Source organism: Narcine bancroftii, chromosome 10 (assembly GCF_036971445.1).
Source record: "Narcine bancroftii isolate sNarBan1 chromosome 10, sNarBan1.hap1, whole genome shotgun sequence".
NCBI classification, from domain to species: domain Eukaryota; kingdom Metazoa; phylum Chordata; class Chondrichthyes; order Torpediniformes; family Narcinidae; genus Narcine; species Narcine bancroftii.
In genome coordinates, this window is record NC_091478.1 from 69,188,413 (window position 1) to 69,211,735 (window position 23,323).

The 23,323-nt window shown below is 41.0% G+C and overlaps 1 protein-coding gene across 1 annotated transcript in view; it reads right to left on the minus strand.

The window, feature by feature from the left end:
* The window catches only part of LOC138743837 (polycystin-1-like protein 2), an 82,463-nt gene extending 59,359 nt beyond the window's left edge, over window positions 1-23,104 (minus strand). The window contains 11 exon segments of the mRNA XM_069899439.1: window positions 4,016-4,209; window positions 6,739-6,967; window positions 7,102-7,230; window positions 10,972-11,092; window positions 12,826-12,953; window positions 16,851-17,024; window positions 19,031-19,162; window positions 21,126-21,272; window positions 21,793-21,915; window positions 22,622-22,634; window positions 22,908-23,104. Of these exon segments, the coding sequence (XP_069755540.1) occupies window positions 4,016-4,209; window positions 6,739-6,967; window positions 7,102-7,230; window positions 10,972-11,092; window positions 12,826-12,953; window positions 16,851-17,024; window positions 19,031-19,162; window positions 21,126-21,272; window positions 21,793-21,915; window positions 22,622-22,634; window positions 22,908-23,104 (1,587 nt within the window).
* Between the last annotated feature and the right edge of the window lie 219 nt (window positions 23,105-23,323).

Genomic DNA, 23,323 nt, shown 5'->3' on the forward strand with positions numbered 1-23,323 from the left:
CAACAAAACTTTTCCAACAATCACAGAATTTGAAATTGAACGACCTCCTGAAATGGATCATTCTATGTCCTTTTTGTCATAGTCCCACATGGAATAATGTTACATTCAGTCCTGATCCATCTACTACAAATTCCATTGCTAAGGCCCAGTGCATAAATGGCTGCTCATCCCACAGTACGAGGTAGGAAGAGAAATAAGGGTTTCTAATCCATAGAGAAGAAGAGCCAGGAGAAAGGAATGGCTTTAAGTTGACTTGTGAAAGTGACAGATGGTAGATTAGAACAGTTCCCTCATGTGAAAACAACAGTAGATGTAGCAGTTAGGATGTTTCTCCCAGAAACTGAGAATTGGAGAGGACCTTCTATTGTATGTATAAAGGATTTGGACTTTAGGAAGCACAGTTAAGAAGTTTGCTTAAGAAGGTTATTTAGGGGAATGTGTGTAAATTTATCTCTAAGATGCACTCCATATTCTAAAGTGAGGGCCTGAAACCAGGCTTACATCGGTCATGGGAAAGATGAGAGTTGGACTTGGGCATAACAATTGATGAACAATGGTGGGAAGTTTGTGTCTGAATAACATGACAGGAATTGTCAATGCCAGACACATGCTGGTGCAATATAATTTCTTGCATCAGTCATATCTCACACTGCAAAAATTACACAAACCAAAGCCAGAAATTTCAGAAATGTGCTTTAGATGTGGTAGATGTGGTATGGAGGTTGGAACTTTTGTCCACTCCACCTGGCATTGTACAAAGGTGAGATCCTTCTGGGAAGACCTGGGGGAAATTATGAAAATGGATTTTCCACAAGATCTGGAGTTGTACCTTCTAGGGGACATTGGGGGTAGTACAGTTTAGTCTGCCCAATCACCAAATTCAGTTTGTGAAGGTTGCCCTGTCAATCACCAGGAAGTGTAGAGTGGTTGTGTGGAAGTCTGACTCCCAGTTAAACATCACACGATGGAAATAAGGAAATAAAGTGTTGCATTCCCCTGGAGAAAATCGCCTACAGTTTACAGAAGAGATATGACACATTCATTGAAGTGTGACAACTGTATCTGTGCACATAGGTGCGCAGATAAAATCTACACTCCCCACCTCTAACCCCTCCCCACCCGAATAAATGAATAAGCGAAAAGAAACAATCCATCCTGGTAAGTAAATGACTAAGAGTGTGAATTGGGGAATGTGGGACAGACCTGCAGTTTTGTCCCCACCCATCTTTATTTAACACCTGGGGTTCTCTAGCTTGAAGGCGACTGTAGATTTCACCGGTCTTTATGTGGTTTTTGTAGAAAACTGAGGTCCTCCATCAGCCAGCTCCCCACCATGACTACCAGCCCCCCCACATCTCCATCGGGCACACAAAACTCAAAACGGTCAACCAGTTTACCTATCTCGGCTGCACCATTTCATCAGATGCAAGGATCGACAATGAGATAGACAACAGACTCACCAAGGCAAATAGCGCCTTTGGAAGACTACACAAAAGAGTCTGGAAAAACAACCAACTGAAAAACCTCACAAAGATAAGCGTATACAGAGCCGTTGTCATACCCACACTCCTGTTCGGCTCCGAATCATGGGTCCTCTACCGGCACCACCTACGGCTCCTAGAACGCTTCCACCAGCGTTGTCTCCGCTCCATCCTCAACATCCATTGGAGCGCTTACACCCCTAACGTCGAAATACTCGAGATGGCAGAGGTCGACAGCATCGAGTCCACGCTGCTGAAGATCCAGCTGCGCTGGATGGGTCACGTCTCCAGAATGGAGGACCATCGCCTTCCCAAGATCGTGTTATATGGCGAGCTCTCCACTGGCCACCGTGACAGAGGTGCACCAAAGAAAAGGTACAAGGACTGCCTAAAGAAATCTCTTGGTGCCTGCCACATTGACCACCGCCAGTGGGCTGATAACGCCTCAAACCGTGCATCTTGGCGCCTCACAGTTTGGCGGGCAGCAACCTCCTTTGAAGAAGACCGCAGAGCCCACTTCACTGACAAAAGGCAAAGGAGGAAAAACCCAACACCCAACCCCAACCAACCAATTTTCCCTTGCAACCGCTGCAATCGTGTCTGCCTGTCCCGCATCGGACTTGTCAGCCACAAACGAGCCTGCAGCTGACGTGGACTTTTTACCCCCTCCATAAATCTTCGTCCGCGAAGCCAAGCCAAAGATTTGTATAATTTAAGGGATGGGGACGGGAAGGGAGCAAGGGAGTGGGGAAAAGATGGACTCCATAAATTATATTGCGTGTCGTGGGGATAAAATGTAAGGTATTGTTTGTCGAATTTACAGGAGTCTTTGAAAATCCAAAATATTCAAAAAGAAAGAAGGTTATTTAGAATCGAGATGAAGAGAAATTTCTTCACCTGAAATACCACAGTATTCTCTAACAGTAAAAGAAGTTGAGGCAAAATCATTTAAAATATTTAAGAAGGAATTAGGTATAGTTCTAAAGTCTGAACAGATGAAGGGCATGGAGAAAGAGACAGGAAGGTGGTACTAAGCTTGGATAATCAGCCGTGATCATGTTCAGTGACAGATCAGGCTCAAAGTGCTGCTCCTGTTGCCAACTTCTGTTTCCATCCTTTGCTTCCTGCCAGTGAGCTCATTTTAGATTTCTGTTGGAATCTAGAGGTTAAAACATGAAAGAAATGATTAATTAATAAGTTTATATTTACTGCATGGTTCAGGGAAAAAGAGCAATGTGATTAAGTGGCAATCACAGCATGGAGCAAAGTTGGCTGAGCAAAATGGTCTGCTCCCAAATACAGGGAGAGGAAATGCATAAAACGATTTAGGAGGAATGCTCAAACTGAGGAGGTGTTAAAGAGAACAGCAGAAATTGGCCAGACAGGGACAGAATGGTGATTAGAAATATCTGGGGATGAATTAATTTCTGATCCAATCAACAGGATAGTCTGGCTTGGAGGATTAAGATGGGAGTGCTACACCCCAGATATCTGCAAAACAGGAGATGACTTGTGATAACCCTTATGCAAAAAGATCTAGCAAAGGAAGACAACTTTTGTTCTGTATGATAATGAAATCAAGCAAAGGAAGCCAACTTTTGTTCTGTATGATAAGGTTGATCTATATAAACTGAGCCAACTGGACAATAGGGGTCAGTCTTGGGGAGTAGCTCACTGTGCAGGTGACCTATGAACTAACGATTGACCCAGAGCTCTGTTAAGTTTTATTCTTGTGCTGTGTAATAAATTGACTGTTGAACCAAATACCTTCTCCTATCACTTCATTCAAAGAACATGCTGGACTCAGACTACACATAGACTAAATTAAGAGTAAGGTAAAGCCAGAGTCCGACATTTCTTAAATTGCCTTTCATCCCATAGACTTCACTTTTTTTGGCTAACCTGGCAGAACGTTATCAAAAACCTTGCTCTGTCGACCCACCTCAAAAAATTAAATTAAAAAAAGACATGTCCTTAACAAATCATGCTTTCTATCCTTGAATATTCTGCACCTTTGTAAGTGAAAGTTTATACTGTTCCTTGGAATGAAGATAGAACATTACAGCACAGAACAGGCCCTTTGGCCCATGATGTGCCAACCTATATAAACCTATTCAACAATCTAAACCTTCCCAATCTTACTCCCACATCCCTCTATTTTTTTCTGCATCCAGGTGCCTGTCTAAAAAGTCTTTCACCTGTCCCCATTGATCCAGCCTCCATCACCAAAGATCTCAACATTTACCCAGTGAAGCTCAACCAACAGCCCTGTAATTATTTTTGATCCTTTAAATCAATGGTTTAACATTGATATGAACTGCTGTACACGCTTTAATCTGGCTCCACCCTGACCTGTGGCTGGACCCATGGCTCCTCCCTCTTGACCTTGTATAAAGGCTCCAACACCATAACCCCTCCCCAGAAAGCCTGGGTCTCAGCACAATTTGATTATAAATAAAAACCTATAGTTCCATAACTCTAGTCTTCTGAGTTCTTGATAGTGTATCACATTAGTAGTCCTCCATTCATCTCACCTTACATCCTTGTGTTGACCAAACGTGATTGACTTCATCCCAATACAAGCATTTTGCATTGAAAGTAGTCACAGTGAAGGTTGTAGCATTGACCTCTGAAACATTTGCCTTCAGGAGAGGCTTGACGGTCAAGTAATAAGTTCCATTCCTGCCCATTAACATTTCAGGATGAATAATCCAACTGTACATTTCAGCTAAAAATAGATAAAGAATATTTGACATTGTAAAATTCCAATATAAATGAAATTAAGGGAATTATCATAGAAAAGTCCTCACTGAAAAACCACGGCATATTTTTGAACATCGATAAACTTCTTCAACATCTCCCATACTTTAACTCATTGACATATACAGTATTACTGAAAGTAGGGGTCAAAGGACTGAGTCCTTAAGTACACAAGTAGGAACTTGTGCTAACTCTTTTCCCATTCTTAATCCCTCATCTCTGTAGTACTTAATTTATCCTTTGTCTTCAAGGTTACAATTGAACCCATTTCCATAACATGACTCAGATATCTATTCCAGATTATTAAATCTCACTGCATACAAAATAATGATCTGATTTCCTCATTGGTTTGTTTTCCAACAATTTTAAATGCATCTTCTTTGATTATCAATGATCCCACTTGCATAAATATTTACTTCCTTTAAACAGTACTGGAATAAATTTCTGTGGTGGTACACCACCAGCCTACTGCAGGGGGAAACCTCTGTACCTGCAGGAGTGTAAGGGGACAGGACAACACCTGGCCGGCTGCCAATCAGTCGGCCTTGTGAGAGATGGGAAAACTGATCTAAAATTATGAACATGAAGGAAACTAAAATTCATACATCAGTTAATGGCTGTAACCAGTACAAACAGGATGAGCTTGGGGATTAGGATGCAGGAAAGCAGAGTCAGCACGATTAACATAAGAATCTTCTACTCTTTGTGACAAGAGCCACCATAAGTCTAAGATAAGGAGTGGTAAGGAACAATAGAATGTAGGAAGTTGAGGTAGTCTGGATCAGATAAGGGTCTCCTAGCCCTGGACAGAAGTACCAAGTCCTACATATCTAATTAGCTAACCTTACACAGATTTATACATATTAAATTAGCCAACCCTAGACAGGATGAGCCAACTCTGCATACCAAGAGACTGTAGCCCCGAGAATCAGGAAGGTGTGAATAAGGACAATAACATGAAGGGACACCGACAGGATACCCCCTGGTCCTCCAAGTCTACTGAAACTGCACGTAGGCAGGAAGGATTGCCTAATGCCAAGCCTCTCCAGCAGGAGGCAGAAGAATGTAAGGGGGAGGGTATTCCTATACTGAAATCAACTGTATAAAAGTTGGGTGAGCCCCAGTGTATGTGTGTATTCCCAGGGTAAAGGGAAGCACCCAACTTTGCATTGTTGTAAAATAAATGTTCTTTAAAGGTACTTCTATTTCTAACAGCCTGAATAAATCAAGCCCCACCCAGTCGGGTGTCAATCACCCTCTGGGATTATAAGCCTGCACCGCCCTCCCAAGGCCTCACACTGAGTTACTGCAGCCACAGCCAGCCTGGCTCTGTGAAGGTTTTTGTGGATTAAAGCCTGTTGTTCAGTTTTTACCTGTCTAACAGTGCACCACAATCTCCAGCACTTTAATGTAAACACTTCTTTTAAATCTTCTGTTAACATTTTTAATACTTCTGAGAAAAATCTCAATATTTCTAATCAATTATTATAGAAGTAATTTGAGTTAGTTTTTGAGTTCATGGACACTCTAGATTGTAGATGCTGGGATTTGAACACAAAACGATCTGCAGAAGAAGCTCAGCAACTCAAGCAACATCCGAGGTGGGGGGGGGAGGGGTGGAGACGGGGACGGGGGGCGGGAGAAAGAAATCATCGATGTTTTAAGTCAGATCCTGCTCCAGGATGTTGATTTATTGTGACCGTTCAAATTGAATTGCTAAAGGTATGCATGCGATAATTAAAATATAAAGTTAATATATTTCCTGATTTTTAATCCTTTTGTTGCAAAGGTTTACAATTGTATTGCATTCATATATTCGATACATTTCACAGTTTCTCTTCCCTTTAAGAACATGACTGTTGTTTTAATATAATGAACATCTCAAACATTGGGATAAGTCAATATTTTCTGGCCAGCAAGTGGAAGGTATATTGAGGTTTTATTGGGAATCACTGGATGAAATGGCAAAAGTTGGTTCACGGTTGGTGAATTGTAAACTCCACAATTTGTAAATCGCACCGTGGGAACAAGGTGCCTTCTGTTCTATGAATATTGCAGATCCCTTGTGCAGATCTGCAATACTGAGCTCTCTCAACCCAATTTGAACTTGTATCACCTTGAATGAATACCAGCCCTTCTACTGGCAGTAACTCAGTTTCCTCTGTTCATTGCAATTCCCCTCATTTAGACAGAGTCAACCCATCCATCTCCTCGAGTTTTCCTCGAGTTTTCTTCCATTTCCCTATACTCAATCCCATCCCAGTGCCCTCCCTCTACATTCCTGTTTGTGCCACCTAACTTGCCTCTTTACTGGCCCCTGCCCATTTCCTTTCTTCTGTTCCCCTACTCTCCACTCCATTGTATTCTCTCTCTTCTCCTCCTCCTCTATCCATGTTTAAATTTACTCGACACAAATACTGTAATTACCAAAGAAACTAATCCCATTGTCGCTGCACTCATGGTTTCAGAAGAACAAAGTAATGCCGTACCACTTTACCTTCACTACTGTTCTCTGGAAAGAAGCTAGTTTCAAAGTCATAATGGGTCTCATTTGCTCTGTACCCATAGCTGAGGTACAGATGCACTGAAATAACAGGCTCAGTTGCTACTGAGATGATTAAAACGGATTCAGTATCTGCTACATTCAACCTCTGAAAGACCGGCTTTGTAAATGTGGTAAATGTCGTTGAGAAAGTCCGTGTTGCATTGGATCTAGGAAGTATAATCTGAAAAGAAAAGGAAAGATGCCATTAAATTTGAATTAGCCTCCAAGAGTGAAAAACTTCCCCATGTGTAAATAAAAACAAAAATGGCATTTTACATTACACCCATCCACATCTTCCTTATTAATTCTATTTACCTCAAAGGTATCTTTCATATTCTCAAGTTTTACTTCACTTCCATTCAAAGATAAAGATATATTCGTCATAGGTCCACTGACATTACTTTGTTCAAGCCAGATTAAGGGATTTTCTCTATAATTAACCATCTAGAAGACACAAGTGATTAAGGTCAGAGAAATTCATCACGAGTAATTCTGATATGGTTTCACCCATGGTATTTACTGCTGTTACACGAGTGTTATCAAATGGATGTTATGGCAAAACCATGGAATACAGTAAATATTTCCACACACGGTTAACCTGAATTAACTGTGGTCTTGTGTACAACCCAATAAACCTGATATTTGGAATGATCAGATCTTTCACTGGTCACTGTCCTTTTATTCAATGAGGCCCAAGTTCTTGGATCACATCAAATGTGAATACTGTACAATTAATTGATGATTCCTCCCCTGAAGTATGGATCTTGTATTTATTTTGACCTTTCGAAGCAATATGAAAAACTCTGCTTGGCAGTATAAAAGTCCAGTAGAAAGAAAGCACCAAAAAACAAGGATAGGGTGAGAGAATGTCCAGATCAGCCATTTTTTGACTATGGCCCCTGTCAGGATTTTGAGCAAAGTTTATGGGTCCCCTTCCCTGTGAAGCAGTCAAGTTTTGAATTATTCTGTACTTCTCTCCTACCGACTACATAAAAAACTCATGTTACGTGAGGTGAAAAGAAAACGAGGCTTTTACTAAAATGTGCTGTGGCCCTGGCGGGGGGGGGGGGTTATAGGGCCCCCATTGAGAATGGATGGTCTAGAATAGATCATCAGTATCTTTTTACTTGGTTGAAAGCTTCAAATAGGAGGGAAATTTTATGACATGCGTGAATAGTAAGGTAGTAAAAGATTATTAACCATTGGGCATGATACTGATTAAGAAATCCCAGGAGAATTCTAAGGAATATGTACTTATATGGGGCAGACTGTTCCATTGGGGTATCTAGGTAAAATATGCCTATGGCAAACACTGAAATTGCACACCACACCTATCCCCCCCCCTCCTCACCCCCATTATATATAAAAAATAAATTGCAAATAAAGTTGCCAGTTTGGCGATTTCCACGCACAAATAGGCTAGATTTGAAGATCGGCCATGGGAAGTTTTATGCTTATGGGGTTTTGGGCAACTTTTGAGGGTGTGATGTTTCTGGGATGGTACACAGTGATGAAACTGTGATACGGCTGACAGAACCATGAGCTTGCTGATTTAAAAGAGACCCTCTATCCTGGATGGGGTTCAATTCCAGGAGGAAGTGGGGACCACATGCATTTAGTCCTAGATACTAGTTGCCCAGCACCCTAGGGAGAAAGAATGGGGAAGAGAGGGGGAGGGAGGAGAAAAGTGCTCGCTGCATCCCGGGACAGACAGACCATGTGTGCAACGTGTTACAAACAACCCACTTGCCCTTCTCTGTAAGATCGGCTCATGGGATTGTTTCAACCCCCACTCCCTGGGCACTTAGACCCTCTCCACTGTCACCAAACCCTCTACCCCCTCCAACAGCTCCAACAGATCCATCAGGATCAAACCGAGAGCGAGGGAGAAACTTTCCAAAATGTCTGGTGAAAAATTTCTTGAACTGAAACATTGATTTCTCTGGGTGTTTGTCCCTGGGGTAGCACAGTTTGGTTTGGGTTACCTGCCTCTGCAGGTGGGGGGAGGGGTTCTCTCTCTGTCCTGGGACGATTCCAAACACAGAGGAGGAAGGAAATAAGCACAAGGCCCAAGGAAATGAGTTTGACACAAAATGGCATACTCCCAACAGCTAGGGCGCGCTCCCAAAATGAGTGGTGGAGAGAGTGAGGAAGGAAGGAGACAGTGGAGAGAGAGAGAGGGAGAGGTGGGAGAGAGAGGGAGAGAGGGGTAAGAGAGGGAGGGACAATGGGACTGTATGGTTTGATCAGTGAGGCCAAGGCAGTCGGGCATTGGGAGTGGGGGCGTGACGCAATGGATGGGGCTACATTCCAACCTAGCCCCATCCGTCATCCCCTCCTCCCCATCTAATCTCGACCTTGCAGATCCTAGGAGCAGGTGGCACCATGTGACAGGAATTCCCATTTTCCTGTCGCTGGTAGAGTGGTCCTAACTATATAGGGGATTATGGGTAGCAAAGATGGCTATTGAGCCACCATCACGCTGATTCGGCCCGTGAGGTGCCGGAGTGGTCCTGGAGCAGCCCGATGAGGTGCTGGAGTGGTGCTTTGTTGGGCTTGGAAGTTCGATATTGGGCAGGGTAGGCAAGGACAGTGGCACCTCCATCATGTGCCATGGTTGCCCTATACCCTAGATAGATCTATGGTCTGTTTGAATGTTCTAGAAACGTAGGGGTCTGAAGGTATGAAAGATATGATTTGTAAGCCATGAGAGAGAGACTCTCTTGGGGTAAGACTAGCTGTTTCTGGCTGTAACAGAGTTCCTACGCTTTGCCATGTGATTAAAAGTTTGTCTTTAACAGCTCCATTCATGTTTTTTTTAAACAACTAAATACATGTTCATGACAATAAACCTGATTCTGATTCAAGCTTTAAGGTGAGAGAAAGTTTAAAGGAGATTTACAAAGAAAGTTTTCAACAGAGTGTGGTAGGTGCATTGGAGCCGGCCACGAGGAGAAGTAGAGGAAGCAGATGGTATAGGAATGTTTAAGGGGCATTTAGACAGACATATGGCTAGGAAGGGAATGGAGGAATGCAGACTACGTACCATCAAGGTCAGTATACATGTTGCAGCCCACAGGACTGGTTCCTCTGCTGTTCTATGTGAATTAGAGAAAGTGGTTGAGGATTTACATTCTAGAATGAAGAGGAAAACCTGAGACTGCCCCTTATGCTGGTTGATTGTGTATCATAACACACTCAAGTGCAATAACCTCAACCCTATATCAGTGGACTTCTTGTTAAACTGGGCACCTCTTCAACCTATCCATTGTGTTGAGAAGTTACTTCAGCCATCGTTTCCAATCTTCCCTTGGAGAAGGAGCAGAAAGATTCATGAGGTAATTAACAAACTCCTGGCACTGTGAATACTCTATCCATATCAAGGGATATTGTGGAGCTTATTTCTACTTGCAACACACACACACACACACACACACACACACACGGTGTTGGTTGGTGGAAAATTGATTGTTGAGTTATAGATTGTATTTAGCGTGATTGGCAGTTAGAGCAAAAAATTATAAGTTGTGGGAATAGGAGGTAAGAGTATAGACTATAACATAGAAGAGGCTTTGTACTGTATAGGACAATGTTTTTGGCTCTCAGAATATACAGTTAGAGAGGTAACACATAAATGTTGTGTGATAAGGACAGAGAGATTTGTGAGGACAGCATTTGGCAGTTTTCCAAAAGTGCGTTAGGCCTTCATATTAATAAAGGTATCTTGAATCTGAAAAGGGAAGGAGCAGGAATGTTTCTGACCAATCCAAAAATTCCCTTTTGGTTTCCACTTGGAGCTTTGTGGCCCTAATCACCATCCAGATCACTCCTTAAATGCACCATATTTTAGATGAGGGCATCAATGGGGCATCATTGGGTTCAGAATGCCCAACACTGAATACACACATTCCCTAACTTTCACACATTACCACCTGTTGAATGAATCTTCAAGAATCCCCACAGACTACAGCCAACTGTGGTTCATTAAGATGTGAAGATCCAGAGACAAAATGAGAACCACCAACAGTATGTAGTCTTTGTTTATCACCACTAATGTAATATTGGTCAAATTCATGACTCAACCCCATAAGGTAGGATGTTAATACAACCACATCCAAGTAAATCCAAAACAGAACATTATCATTTAAACATCGGATTCATCATAAAGACTGAGATGATACTTACTTTAAACTGAATATATTTATCGGAAATATTCTGGAAATCTGTAGAATCTGGAAAAGTGCAGCTAAATGGATTCTTTTCTTCAGTGCTAACATTGCTTGATTTCAACTCATTTGAATTAAGCCTAAAGAAATAAAGAAGAGAATTCCATTTGCTTCGTTCTGCATTAGTTTAGCTGTGCTTTGATGAAAGAAAATCCAGACTGAGATCAGGGTTGTGATGGGTTGGATTTTTGGATTTTCCGGATTCTCGGGCAGTACTTTTAAATTCAAATTTAAGGAGGAATAAAGAGATGAACAGGTAAATTTTGATAGTTTATTCATTATTAAATACAGCATGATTTATTTCTGAAAATGAGCAGTTTTAAAGAAAAAGAAAAATGCTGGTACACACACACACACATAAAAGCCTGCTAAATTTTAAAAGTTTGAGAGTTTTCAAAGAGTCCAGATTCTCATGTGGTCTGGATTTCTGACTATACATTCATCTGATTTGTAAATGTATCTGTACTGTTCAGTTGAAATATCATTCATGGTTTCAAGGACATAGAACACACAGCACAGGAATAGGCTCTTCAGCCCATGATGCCCATGTCATGCATAAAGTCCAAATTAAATTATATCTCTTCTGCCTGCAAATATCCTTTCATACACAGCATCTTAATTTCTCTATCTAAAAGCCCCTTATATTGGACTGTTTTATCTGGTTTCACCACAACTCCTGAGAACCCCCTTTGCTGTTTAAGAATTGCCCAACACATCTTTAAACTTTACGATCTTACCTTAAATCCATGCCTTCTAGAACTTGATATTTTTATTCTGGGAAAAAGATTCTGTCTACCCTATTTATGCCTCCCATAACTTTATAAACTTCTATCGTCTCCCCTCAAGTCTCCAACACTCCAGAAGAAACAACCCAGGTTTGGCCAAACTCTCTTTGTGGCTCATATCCCCTAATACAGGGAGCATCCAGGTCTGCAGACTTTTGTGTTTTACAGCATCCAGGTAAATATCTTTTGCACCATCTCCAAAACTTCCACATTCTTCCTGTAATCGGAAGACCAGAATTGCATGTAATAATCTAAGTGCAACCTGACCAAAGTTTTATATCGCTGCAATGTAACCTCATATGAGGAGTGTTTGACAGCTTATGGTCAGTACTTGCAATTTAAAAGAATGAGGGGGGTATCTCATTGAAGCATTTCAAATGTTGAAAGGCATGGACGGAACAAATGTAGTAAGGTCATTTCCCATGGTGGAAGAGTATAGTACAAGAGGGCACAACTTCAGGATTGAAGGGCTCCACTTAGAACAGAGTCGTGGAGGAATTTCTTCAGCCAGACGGTGGATAATCTGTGAAATTTGTTGCCACAATCAGTTATGGAGGTCAGGTCATTGGATGAATTTAAGGCAGAGAGTGATAGCTTCTTGATTAGCCAGGGCATCAAAGGTTATGAGGAAAAGGCCAGGCACTGAGGCTGAATGGAAAATGGATCAGCTCAGGATTAAATGGCGGGTAGACTCCATGGGATGAATAGCCTATTTCTGCTCCTATATCTTTTGGTCTTCTTATGCTTCAAGCTAAGCATCCCATTTGACATCTTTACCACCATATATACTTGAAGGGAGCTGTGGACTTGAACCCCCAGATCCCTCTGTACATCAATGCTGTTAAGGGTTCCATTTTGTTTTGATACATTCATTAGTCTAATTATACAACCAGAAACCCATCCTATTTACAATGCAATTTTTCACAACTCGAATTCTATTTGTTCTCTCAAATTTCAATAATCACTGACACACAAGCTCTTAAAATATCTTTTGCAGTTACATAAAATTATTTCTCTTCGATCTTTACCTGTTTAAGATTAGGCTGAAGGAATTTGTATGGAAAAGCAATGTAGGGTCCTCTTTGTGTAAAAGACTCTCAAGAGAAGAATGCATTTTATCCATGGATGTGAGGAGAATCTTGGATACATTTGTCATCTAAGTACAAAATTTAAGGGAATAATAGATTTATTTTATAATTACAAATAGTTTGAGATTTGTGCAAATATCTTCAAATTACACTGTATTAAAGTCAACTGTTTAGTTTTGAAAAGCCATGATCTCAGCCATGTTTATGAGCTGGTGGAACAAAATGGAACATTAACTTACAGAGGTGCCTTTCACGACATCCAATGAAATACATCTGAGGTATAATAACTGTGGCAACATCAGAATTTGGGCAGTCAATTTACACAAAACATATTCCCAAAGCAAGAAACGTGATGATCTGCTTTACGATAACTTGAGGGTAAATATTGATGAAAGGTGGACAAATTCAAAATATACTCAAAGTTCTTGTCTTTCTACTAAACTATAGAACACTACAGCATAGTGCAGGACCTTTGGCCCTCAATGCTGTGCTGACCCATATATTCCTTAAAAAATATTTAACTATATTCCTTCATAAATTGAAGAAGGATGACCTAGAACAATTTTAGTCAATTCAGTTTATATACTGCCTGAAGGTTGGTACATTCTAAAACAGATAACAGGGCAAGAGCACCAATAAAACTCTAATTGAAGCCAATTATCTCCAAACAGTGGCTGACCCAAGAATATATCAAAGAACATGCCATAGTGTACAATCAGTTCTCTAAAGTGCACCAACCTCATATGAACTATATCACTGTCTTAAAAAATAAGCATACAAACTATTTACATCTAAAACTGTACCATCGGTTAATCATTTAATGGCATGATACTATTCATATTGAAAGTATCTTAAGCATCCACTCCAAGCATCTGGATTTCCAGGAGCCCTATTCTCCACACAAGCTATAGACATCTAATCCTGCACTATTATTGCTCCTGTCTCCACAACATTGTATTGAACAATTTATAAACGTCGTTAACATGAAATATAACATAGGCTAATGATATGCATCAAGTACACCAATGGCTGCAATTATCCATTGTACCATGAACGACTACTTTGTTCTTTCCTAACTGTCCTGCATCCTGACTTCCTGAAGATATTGCACTAGTCCTCTTTCTTGCTGTATTTTATAATTCATAAAGTTATTTTCCTCTAATTCTCCCCTCTGAATTGTATCGAATGTTTGCAATTCTGCCATGACCGTTTCCAACTTCACTTGTCCACTCACGTTGGTTTCAGCCATGACAATACCACATCACTGAACAATCCTCTCCTTCCCAGCGGAATCTATCTTCATTCAGGGCACTCAGTAATCCCCTAAGAAAAATAAGACAGTGGACACAAAAGTCTTCCCAAAAACTTGCAGAATTTCATTATTTGCTGCAAAAAAATCTATCAGATCCAACAGAATTTTCTCAAAGCCACACCCTGTGACCTCACTTATCCATTAATCCTTGCAAATACTATGGTCATAGTCTTTCTTTGGCTTGGCTTCGCGGATGAAGATTTATGGAGAGGGTAAATATCCACGTCAGCTGCAGGCTCGTTGGTGGCTGACAAGTCCGATGCGGGACAGGCAGACACGGTTGCAGCGGTTGCAGGGGAAAATTGGTTGGTTGGGGTTGGGTGTTGGGTTTTTCCTCCTTTGCCTTTTGTCAGTGAGGTGGGCTCTGCGGTCTTCTTCAAAGGAGGTTGCTGCCCGCCAAACTGTGAGGCGCCAAGATGCACGGTTTGAGGCGATATCAGCCCACTGGCGGTGGTCAATGTGGCAGGCACCAAGAGATTTCTTTAGGCAGTCCTTGTACCTTTTCTTTGGTGCACCTCTGTCACGGTGGCCAGTGGAGAGCTCGCCATATAACACGATCTTGGGAAGGCGATGGTCCTCCATTCTGGAGACGTGACCCATCCAGCGCAGCTGGATCTTCAGCAGCGTGGACTCGATGCTGTCGACCTCTGCCATCTCGAGTACTTCGACGTTAGGGATGAAAGCGCTCCAATAAATGTTGAGGATGGAGCAGAGACAACGCTGGTGGAAGTGTTCTAGGAGCCGTAGGTGATGCCGGTAGAGGACCCATGATTCGGAGCCGAACAGGAGTGTGGGTATGACAACGGCTCTGTATACGCTTATTTTTCAGTTGGTTGTTTTTCCAGACTCTTTTGTGTAGTCTTCCAAAGGCGCTATTTGCCTTGGCGAGTCTGTTGTCTATCTCGTTGTCGATCCTTGCATCTGATGAAATGGTGCAGCCGAGATAGGTAAACTGGTTGACCGTTTTGAGTTTTGTGTGCCCGATGGAGATGTGGGGGGGCTGGTAGTCATGGTGGGGAGCTGGCTGATGGAGGACCTCAGTTTTCTTCAGGCTGACTTCCAGGCCAAATATTTTGGCAGTTTCCGCAAAACAGGACGTCAAGCGCTGAAGAGCTCATAGTGAGGAATTGTTAATACACCTGCTCTTGTCTGCTGTCCAATCGTATTGATGACTCTTTAGAACAAAGAGAAGTAGTAGTCCAATTGGCCCCTCATGTATGCTTTGAAATTTAGGCATATATACAGCACGGTAATAGCCCATGAGCCCAAGCTGCCCAATTACCCCCAATTGACCTACAACCCCCGTATGTTTTGAAGGGTGGGAGAAAATTGGAGCACCCAGAGGAAACACACACAGACAGACAGTACAAACACCTTACAGACATTGGCAGATTCAAACCCAAGTCGCTGGTGCTGTAACAGCATTGTGCTAACCATATCGCCCAAGGTAATATCTTATCCTTTGTCTCAGTACAAGTTCTATGTCCCTCGACTCTCTTGATGTCCAAAAATCTACAAGTGCTAGCCTTGAACATATTGAAATACTGAAACTCCATGACTTTCTTTAGTGGAGAATTTCAAATGTACACTACTCTCAGGATGAAGACATTTCTCCATCCAGAATGGCCAACCCCTATTTTAAGACACAATTCCTGGTCCTAGATACTCAAGAGATATAGTTCCTGCATCTACCCTGAGATGCCCTGCACAGATTTGGTTTCACCTTTCATTCCAGATTGTATAGGCCAAGTCTGCTAAATCTTTCATCACAGGTCTAACTCTTCATCTCAGGAACATTTTGTTCCAACCCCCTCATTTGCATGCACATCCTTCCTTAGGTAGTGAGGTCAACCATCAACAGTGTACAGATTCATCAAAACCCCATATAATGACAGTAAGACATCTTTATTCTTGTACTCAAAATCTCTTGCAATAAAGTCTAAAATACCATTTGTCTTCATATTTGCCTTCTGATTTAAATTTATTTTAATTTAGATATTCAGCATTGTAGCAGGTCCTTCCGGTCCATGATCCCGCACCATCTAAATACACCCATGTGACCAATTAACGTACTAACCCCGCACATCTTAGAACACGGGAGGAAACCAGAGCACCCAGAGGAAACCCACACAGTCACAGGGAGAACGTCACCAATGACCAGCAAATCCCACAAACAGAATTGTCTCAGCAGTCTATTCTGGGAACATGTGGCATGGGAACTTTGCTGGTAATATGCGGCATCCTTAAAACAAAATTAATGAAATTATATTTCGACATGCTTGATATTTTATTAGTGGAAAACAATCTTGGTGTTTTTTATATGGTGTGGAAGAGATCTGTCCCAGAGGATGTTATTGCTCTCATTGTTATATTTATTGTTGAAGTCCTCATTTTCACCATGTGGGTTTTACACAAATGTTGTTTTGCTGCAAGTTTCACCCATAATTCCCTTCCAGTTTTTGACATCCTATCAATACTCTCATGAGTCCAGTAAGACTACATGCATTCTTTCTTGAAGTTTCACATGAAATCTGATTAGTTTCCGACATGCAATAGAATCCTCTGCAAGGTGACTATGCTGCCCCTTTGTTTTGTACTGTACATTTGTTTTATTTTCCGAGCCTTTTAGTTCTATGATTAGAAGGATCTTTACCTTTTCTTTCTTCATATTTAAATCATTTGCTGTAATTGAAGCATTTATCAGATTGCTAATCCCATAAAGACCTGACTTTGCTGCAGAGAGTTTCCACATGATGTCACTGGACTTAAGATTTGGAAGATTGTTTAGCTTGTCACTCAGCATCAGAAGTGATTTACTGGCTGTGTCCTGATTGGAAAAAAGGAACAGGTGAATCTCCAAGTTACAGGTATGTTTCAACAAGTGCTGTCAGGCAAGCATTGTTAATTTTTCCCCCCCAGATCTGTTCAATAGTTAACGCTCAAAAGAAGTTGTTTCATAACATTGCAATCCTCTCCACACATTTCGACAACCAAACAGAAAATCCAGAGGACAAGGAAGGTGGCACAGAAACTGTTCTGCATCTCAGCTGCTCATTGCTCAAAAGTCTTCAAGTTCAGGAGGACTTCTCTTCAGACATCTACCATTAGCTGGTGCCCGTTCCACAAGGCGCATATCAGGATGTCCACTATGTAGTGAAGTTTGAAAGTCTATTGAAAATACCAAATGCCAAGTGATGGCTGGATCCCTAACTTTATTGGTTTTTGGAGTAACAACTTATAATGTTAAATGAAAGTCAGAGTGACCCTATGCAGGGCCATAACTGCTGGTGATTGGCCTTTCGCTAGATCAGCTATATTCCTGATCCTAAGGAATGCATTGAGCAGAGAAGTGCTTATGTTCGGAAGCATTACTCAATTTTAGAATGATAATCCTGTAAGGCATTAGTGGAGGCTCAAAAAAACCTAAGCATGACTAGAGCTCAAAGCTGACATCTGGAATATATGTTTAAATTACCCACAATTGTTAAATTTGAGCCTAAAATTACTAAAACAATAATCTTTTATATAAATATAGTTTAATAAATTATCCTGAAGTTGATTTTGCATATTACAAGGAAAATTACAGAACACAAAGAGAAACATGGGGAGGGAAAGGTTTTGATAGAATTTATAATATGTTTATGTGCTAGATGGAGTGCCATGGATAGTTCGAATCATCGCATTACTAGTAAGTGTGATGACATCTGAGAGGTAATCATGCATAGAGATGAATTATGATGAGCTTGGCTGGGGTTGTTTTCTTTAGAATGTGGGAGGCGAAGACCATATCTAATTGAGGACTGTGACATGACAAGCATCCCAAGAGGAACAGTCTATTTCCCTCAACTGAAAGATCAAAAGGTAAGAGATTTAAAGTATTAAGATTAAAAGAAAAGAACATTATTGAAAAATGGTGGAGTCAAGTGTTGGTTGAGGCAGTTGGGGATGAGCACTGAGAGGGGTGAGATGAGAGAAATGGACAATAGGATTAGTCTCAACAGCAGTGGTTCAGTCAGTAGTGACACAATAGCTTCTTCTATGCCACGGATCTCAATGTTTCCCTGAGCTAACTCATCAGAAACTCATCATTGTTCCTGTGTGAATGGACTCATCTCAGCCATTGTTCCAAATGCAAAACTAAGAGAAAAGGCAGCTTGTCATTGAGCAGGTTGCTAAACCAACAAAGTCTTATGCTGACTAGTATTCGAGAGGCCCAGACTAATGATTTTGAATCCCACCTCAACAGATAGGGAAATCCAATTACTCAAGTAATTAGGAATTTAAAAAGTGTATAATCATAGTAAATATGAATAAGAACTCATCTGATTCACTAACATCCATTGGTGATGGAAATCTGCTGACCTCACCCTGACCTGCATATGACCACACACCCATGGTGACACTAAAATGGCCCGCAGATCAATTAACCGTGCAAGGCCAATAAATTATGCCTTCAGAGATGCTCAGATCTGGGGAAAGCTTTTTTAAAAAAAAGTTAGCCTCTGTAAATGTTACTTTAAAAAAAATATTTAGACATACAGAACCTTCTAGTCCACAAGCCCATGCTGCCCAAATAGCCTACAACACCTGTACAATTTTGAAGGGTGGGAGGAAACTGGAGCACTCTGAGGAAACCCACGCAGACACGGTGAAAACATACAAACTCCTTACAGGTGACATCGCATTCAAACCGGGGCTGCTGGCGCTGGAATAGCATTGCGCTAACCGCTAAGCTAACCTTGCCACCCTCAATGAAAGATGCGATTTGCCATTACAACTAAATGTTGTTTCTCATTGGTGAAGCATTTCAACAGCAAAACAAGCTCATCCTACCTGTGATGTGACTGTCAGTTTGTCAGGATGGGAGGTTATATAATTAAGGTACGTGTTTGCTTTCATTATGCCCTTCGAGGAGGATGAATTTGCTGCTATCGCGGAAAGGTTATGTAAGACGTTTTCAATTACCTTAGAGAAATAAATGAGAAATAAAATATTTGAGGAAGATGGAAATGCTGATCAGTGGACTAAACAGATGAAAGCAGAGGAGTGACTGGTGGAAGAAGTACCATGTAGGAAATGAAGACAAAAGCAGAATTTTATGGTGCAACCTGTTACCCTCCCCAAATACATGCAAAACCACTTTGATGGTTGATGTGAAAAGAAAGTACATCGTTTCATTTGGAACTTTTGAGAATTTAACATTGCAGTTTGGAATATCTCAATGAATCAGATATATTGGCTCTCCCCAAGTGTGAAATACCAGACCTTCACCTCAAAATAAATGTTCACTATATTTAAAATACAGTAAATATCTTTAAATAATTGGATATTTTTAAATTGTTTAAATAATTATTTGCTTCCAGATCTTCCCCCCACATATTTTCAATAATTTTGATTAATAATGCTAACTTCCATAATTAATAACCTTGACTCAGTTATGCACACCGTAATCTTTCGCTGACTGACATTTTGCTTTGCTTGGGATAGCAACATTGAAGTTTACAATGATAACGAATAAGATTGTTTTATCAAACTTGAGAATGCAGACTGCTAGTCTCCGTTTATAAATTGGAGAGCATTAAAATTAGGTTTCATTATCAGATTGGTTATTTCAGGTTTCCTTTTCTCTGCAAAAAGTCACTGAGACGTGTTTCTCACTCTAAGGAATGTGCATCTGCTTGTCTATTTTATCAACTACAATCTGCGGTCATAGACAGAGAAACGCAGCCTGGAAACAGGCCCTTCAGCCCAACCAGCCTATGCTGATCAAAATGTCCCACCTGCCTGTATCTGGCTCATATCACTTTGGCCCCATCCTATCCATATATCTGTCCAAGCTTTTTCAAAGTTGCAATAGAACCGGTCTCAACCACCTCCTCTGACAGCCCATTCCATACACCCACCACACTCTGTGCAAAAAAAGTTAATCTTCAGGATCCTGTTAAATCTCTCCCCCCTCACGTTAAACCCATGTCCTCTGGTCACCAATTTCTCTACTCTGGGGAAAAGACCAAGTTCCCTCAATCTATTCCTCTCATTATTTTGTACACCTCATTGAGATCACCTCTCATCCTTCTGCACTCCTAACCTGCTCAATGCCTCCCTATAGTCAAGGCCCCCCAAGTTCTGTCAACAGCCTTGAAAATCTTTTCTGCACCCTCTCCAACCTGACACTCTATCACAGTAACCAAAGTGAACTCGATATGCCAAATGATGGCTCAATAATTCCTTATACAACTACAACACAAGCTCCCAACTTCTATATTCAATATTCTGATGATGAAGGCCTTTTTGACCATTCTATCTACCCGTGACACTACTTTTAAGTTACTATGTACCAGTACTCCAAGCTCCCTCTATTCTACAACATACCTCAGATCCCTACTATTCAATGTGAAGGGTCCTACCCATGGCAAACTTCCCAAAATGCATCACCTCACATTGGACTGCATTAAATCCCACCAACCATTCCTCTGTCCACCTGCCCAATTGATCAAGATCCTGTCTTTAGCAACCATCTTTAGATACCTTGGTTATTATCCGCCAATTAGCCAATTACGCGATGTACATTTTTTGTATCCAACTTGTTGATATAGATGACAAACTACAATGGACCCAGCATCAAACCCTGTGACACATCACAAGTCAGAGGCCTCCAGATCCAACCTTCTACCATCACCCTTGAAGCCAACTTTCTATCCATTCTGCTAGCTCTCCTTAGATCCCATGCAATCTAACCATCCAGAGGAGTCTACTGTATGGAACCTTATAGAATGCCTTGCTGAATCAATATATAGAAAAAAACAATTAGATCTGTGGCACATGTCCTCCCACTCATAAAACCATGCTGATTATCCCTAATCAGCCCTTGTCCATCCAAGTGCACGTAAATCTTCTCATTCAGAATACTCTCTAGTAAGTTACCAACCACAGATGTTATGTTCACTGGCCTGTAGATCCCAGGCTTTTCCTTGCAGCCCTTCTTGAATAGAGGCACAGCATTTGTCACCCTCCAGTCTTCTGGCACCTCGCCTGTACTTAATCTCAGCCAGGGCACCTGCAGTTTCTTCTCTAGCTTCCCCACAGATGTAACTGATCAGGCCCAGGAGATTTGTTCTATTGTTTAAATGGGAATGTGGTGAAATGTACCATTACTTTCCAAATCTCTTGAAATGACTTTCAGTGGTGAGAACAACAATCGCTGTTTGTGGTGCTGGTGTGGAATAATGGGAACAAATACAAATGAATGTGAAAACTTGATCATTTATGAACTGTGGATCTAATTGTAGATTATAACAATGATTATCCCCTTCCTCAACAAACATACAGATTGTTTGAGCATGTGGCAGATACTATTACCTCTCACACTCCCTCTAAGGATGTTTCTCTTTTCCTCTTTAGTCCCCAAAGCACAAAAATATCATTCATGCATTCAGAATAAACACATACTTCCCTACGGATGTTACAGTACAAGGTTCATGATGTTTCTCTCAACATCAGAGGATATTTTCTTTTCATTTCTCCCATCCTTTTGCCAATATGGAAGTTAGTTCTCAAGTACAGCAAAAATAAAATGATCTTATGCTCTCCTCTACCTGCATGACCTCAGTTGCAGGAACATCAGTAAAAAAATCCTCAGAGTGTGGAAGAGTTTCCAATAATTTCTCTGTCATATCCGACTCTGGAGCGGGACATCTCGTGGTACAAATCCTTAAATACTATAAAACAAGATTAATCATTTTAATGGCCTTGTCATCATCCTTGGTGTAAAGGTAAAGGAGAGTCACATTTTATTTGTGCAATTTTAATTTCAAAATAATGTGTTTTATTTACTACGTAGTCAACAAATTCTTTAATATATTCCTAAACATCAGATTTGGGGAAAGAGTTAACTGGGCAAGCCGGCCAGCATAAGCAGTCAGGTGATCCCTACCCCTTGTCATGGTCCTTTCAGGTTCATTAATGTCATCTGCTCTACTCAACGAGGGAGATGCTGGCTCACCACTAGCATCTGCTGATCTCACTGCTATTGTGGGCAAATCCGAACCCAGGCAGCATTCCTGCTCACTTCCTCATACTTAGACACACCTTTTTACACGGAGTATCTCCCATTTCCCCATTCCAAGTGATTCCCACATTACAGAGAGGGGTTTTAAGTGAACACTTCACATCACCAATTCCAATAAGGCAAGCCCACCTCTCTGTCATGATACATGAGTTGAAAAAATAAAATGTTGTATTTATTTTTTTTCCACATAAATTCCATGAGAACAAATTTTATTCTGTTTCTCAAATTTTCATGTTGTGATTTGTAAATTGAACAAGGGCAAATTTCCATTAGTTGTATGGCCATACAGACGTGGGGTTGGGGGGGGTAAGTTGAAAGTAATAAAAAAAGTATAAATGGCACAAAGATTTACAAACTTCAAATATGAGCCTGAGAAAAAAAATACAAGTTGCAAGAGCCAGGAATAAGCTTGTTAAGCATTTAGTAAAACAAAAGCAAGGGATTATAGAAGCAATGGCTATTTAAAGTGAGTCTCAGCAGAAAAATTGTGGTTGCCAAAATAAAAATAAGGTGGACATTAAAATCTGTAGATCAACATGGAGCATGTCTGGTGGTCGGTAGACTGAAGACGCTGTTAAGCTCTCAGCAAGAAATATCCTATTCCACACTCCAGGGCATCCAATCTGCACATGTAGATCTCACAGGATCCCACAAGGGATGTGTGAATTAGGTTGACGATGGATGCTGCAAAGACTTATTTGGCGTTCCATCATTTGCTCTGATTGCCTGCTGTAAAATGCTAAAGGCGATCCAAGCATCCCGCATTCAACATGCCACGTCAGCAGCACCAATGGGACTTTCTTTTTGAAGCGCTGATGATGTTTCGTGAGCCGGAGCATCTTGAAACAAGTATGGAAGGTAGAAGATCTTAAGAAAGCTGCGGTTACATACATAACGGTGTGAGCAAATGATAACATAATAAGAGTTCGCCGAGATATGATAGATTGAATCAGAGGATATATTGCAGAACGAGTAATCTGCATCTGTTAGTGTAGCAGTTCCCAGTAAGGACTCACTTCACAAAGGAACCTGTAGTGAACTGAGATTCACCAGAGGAA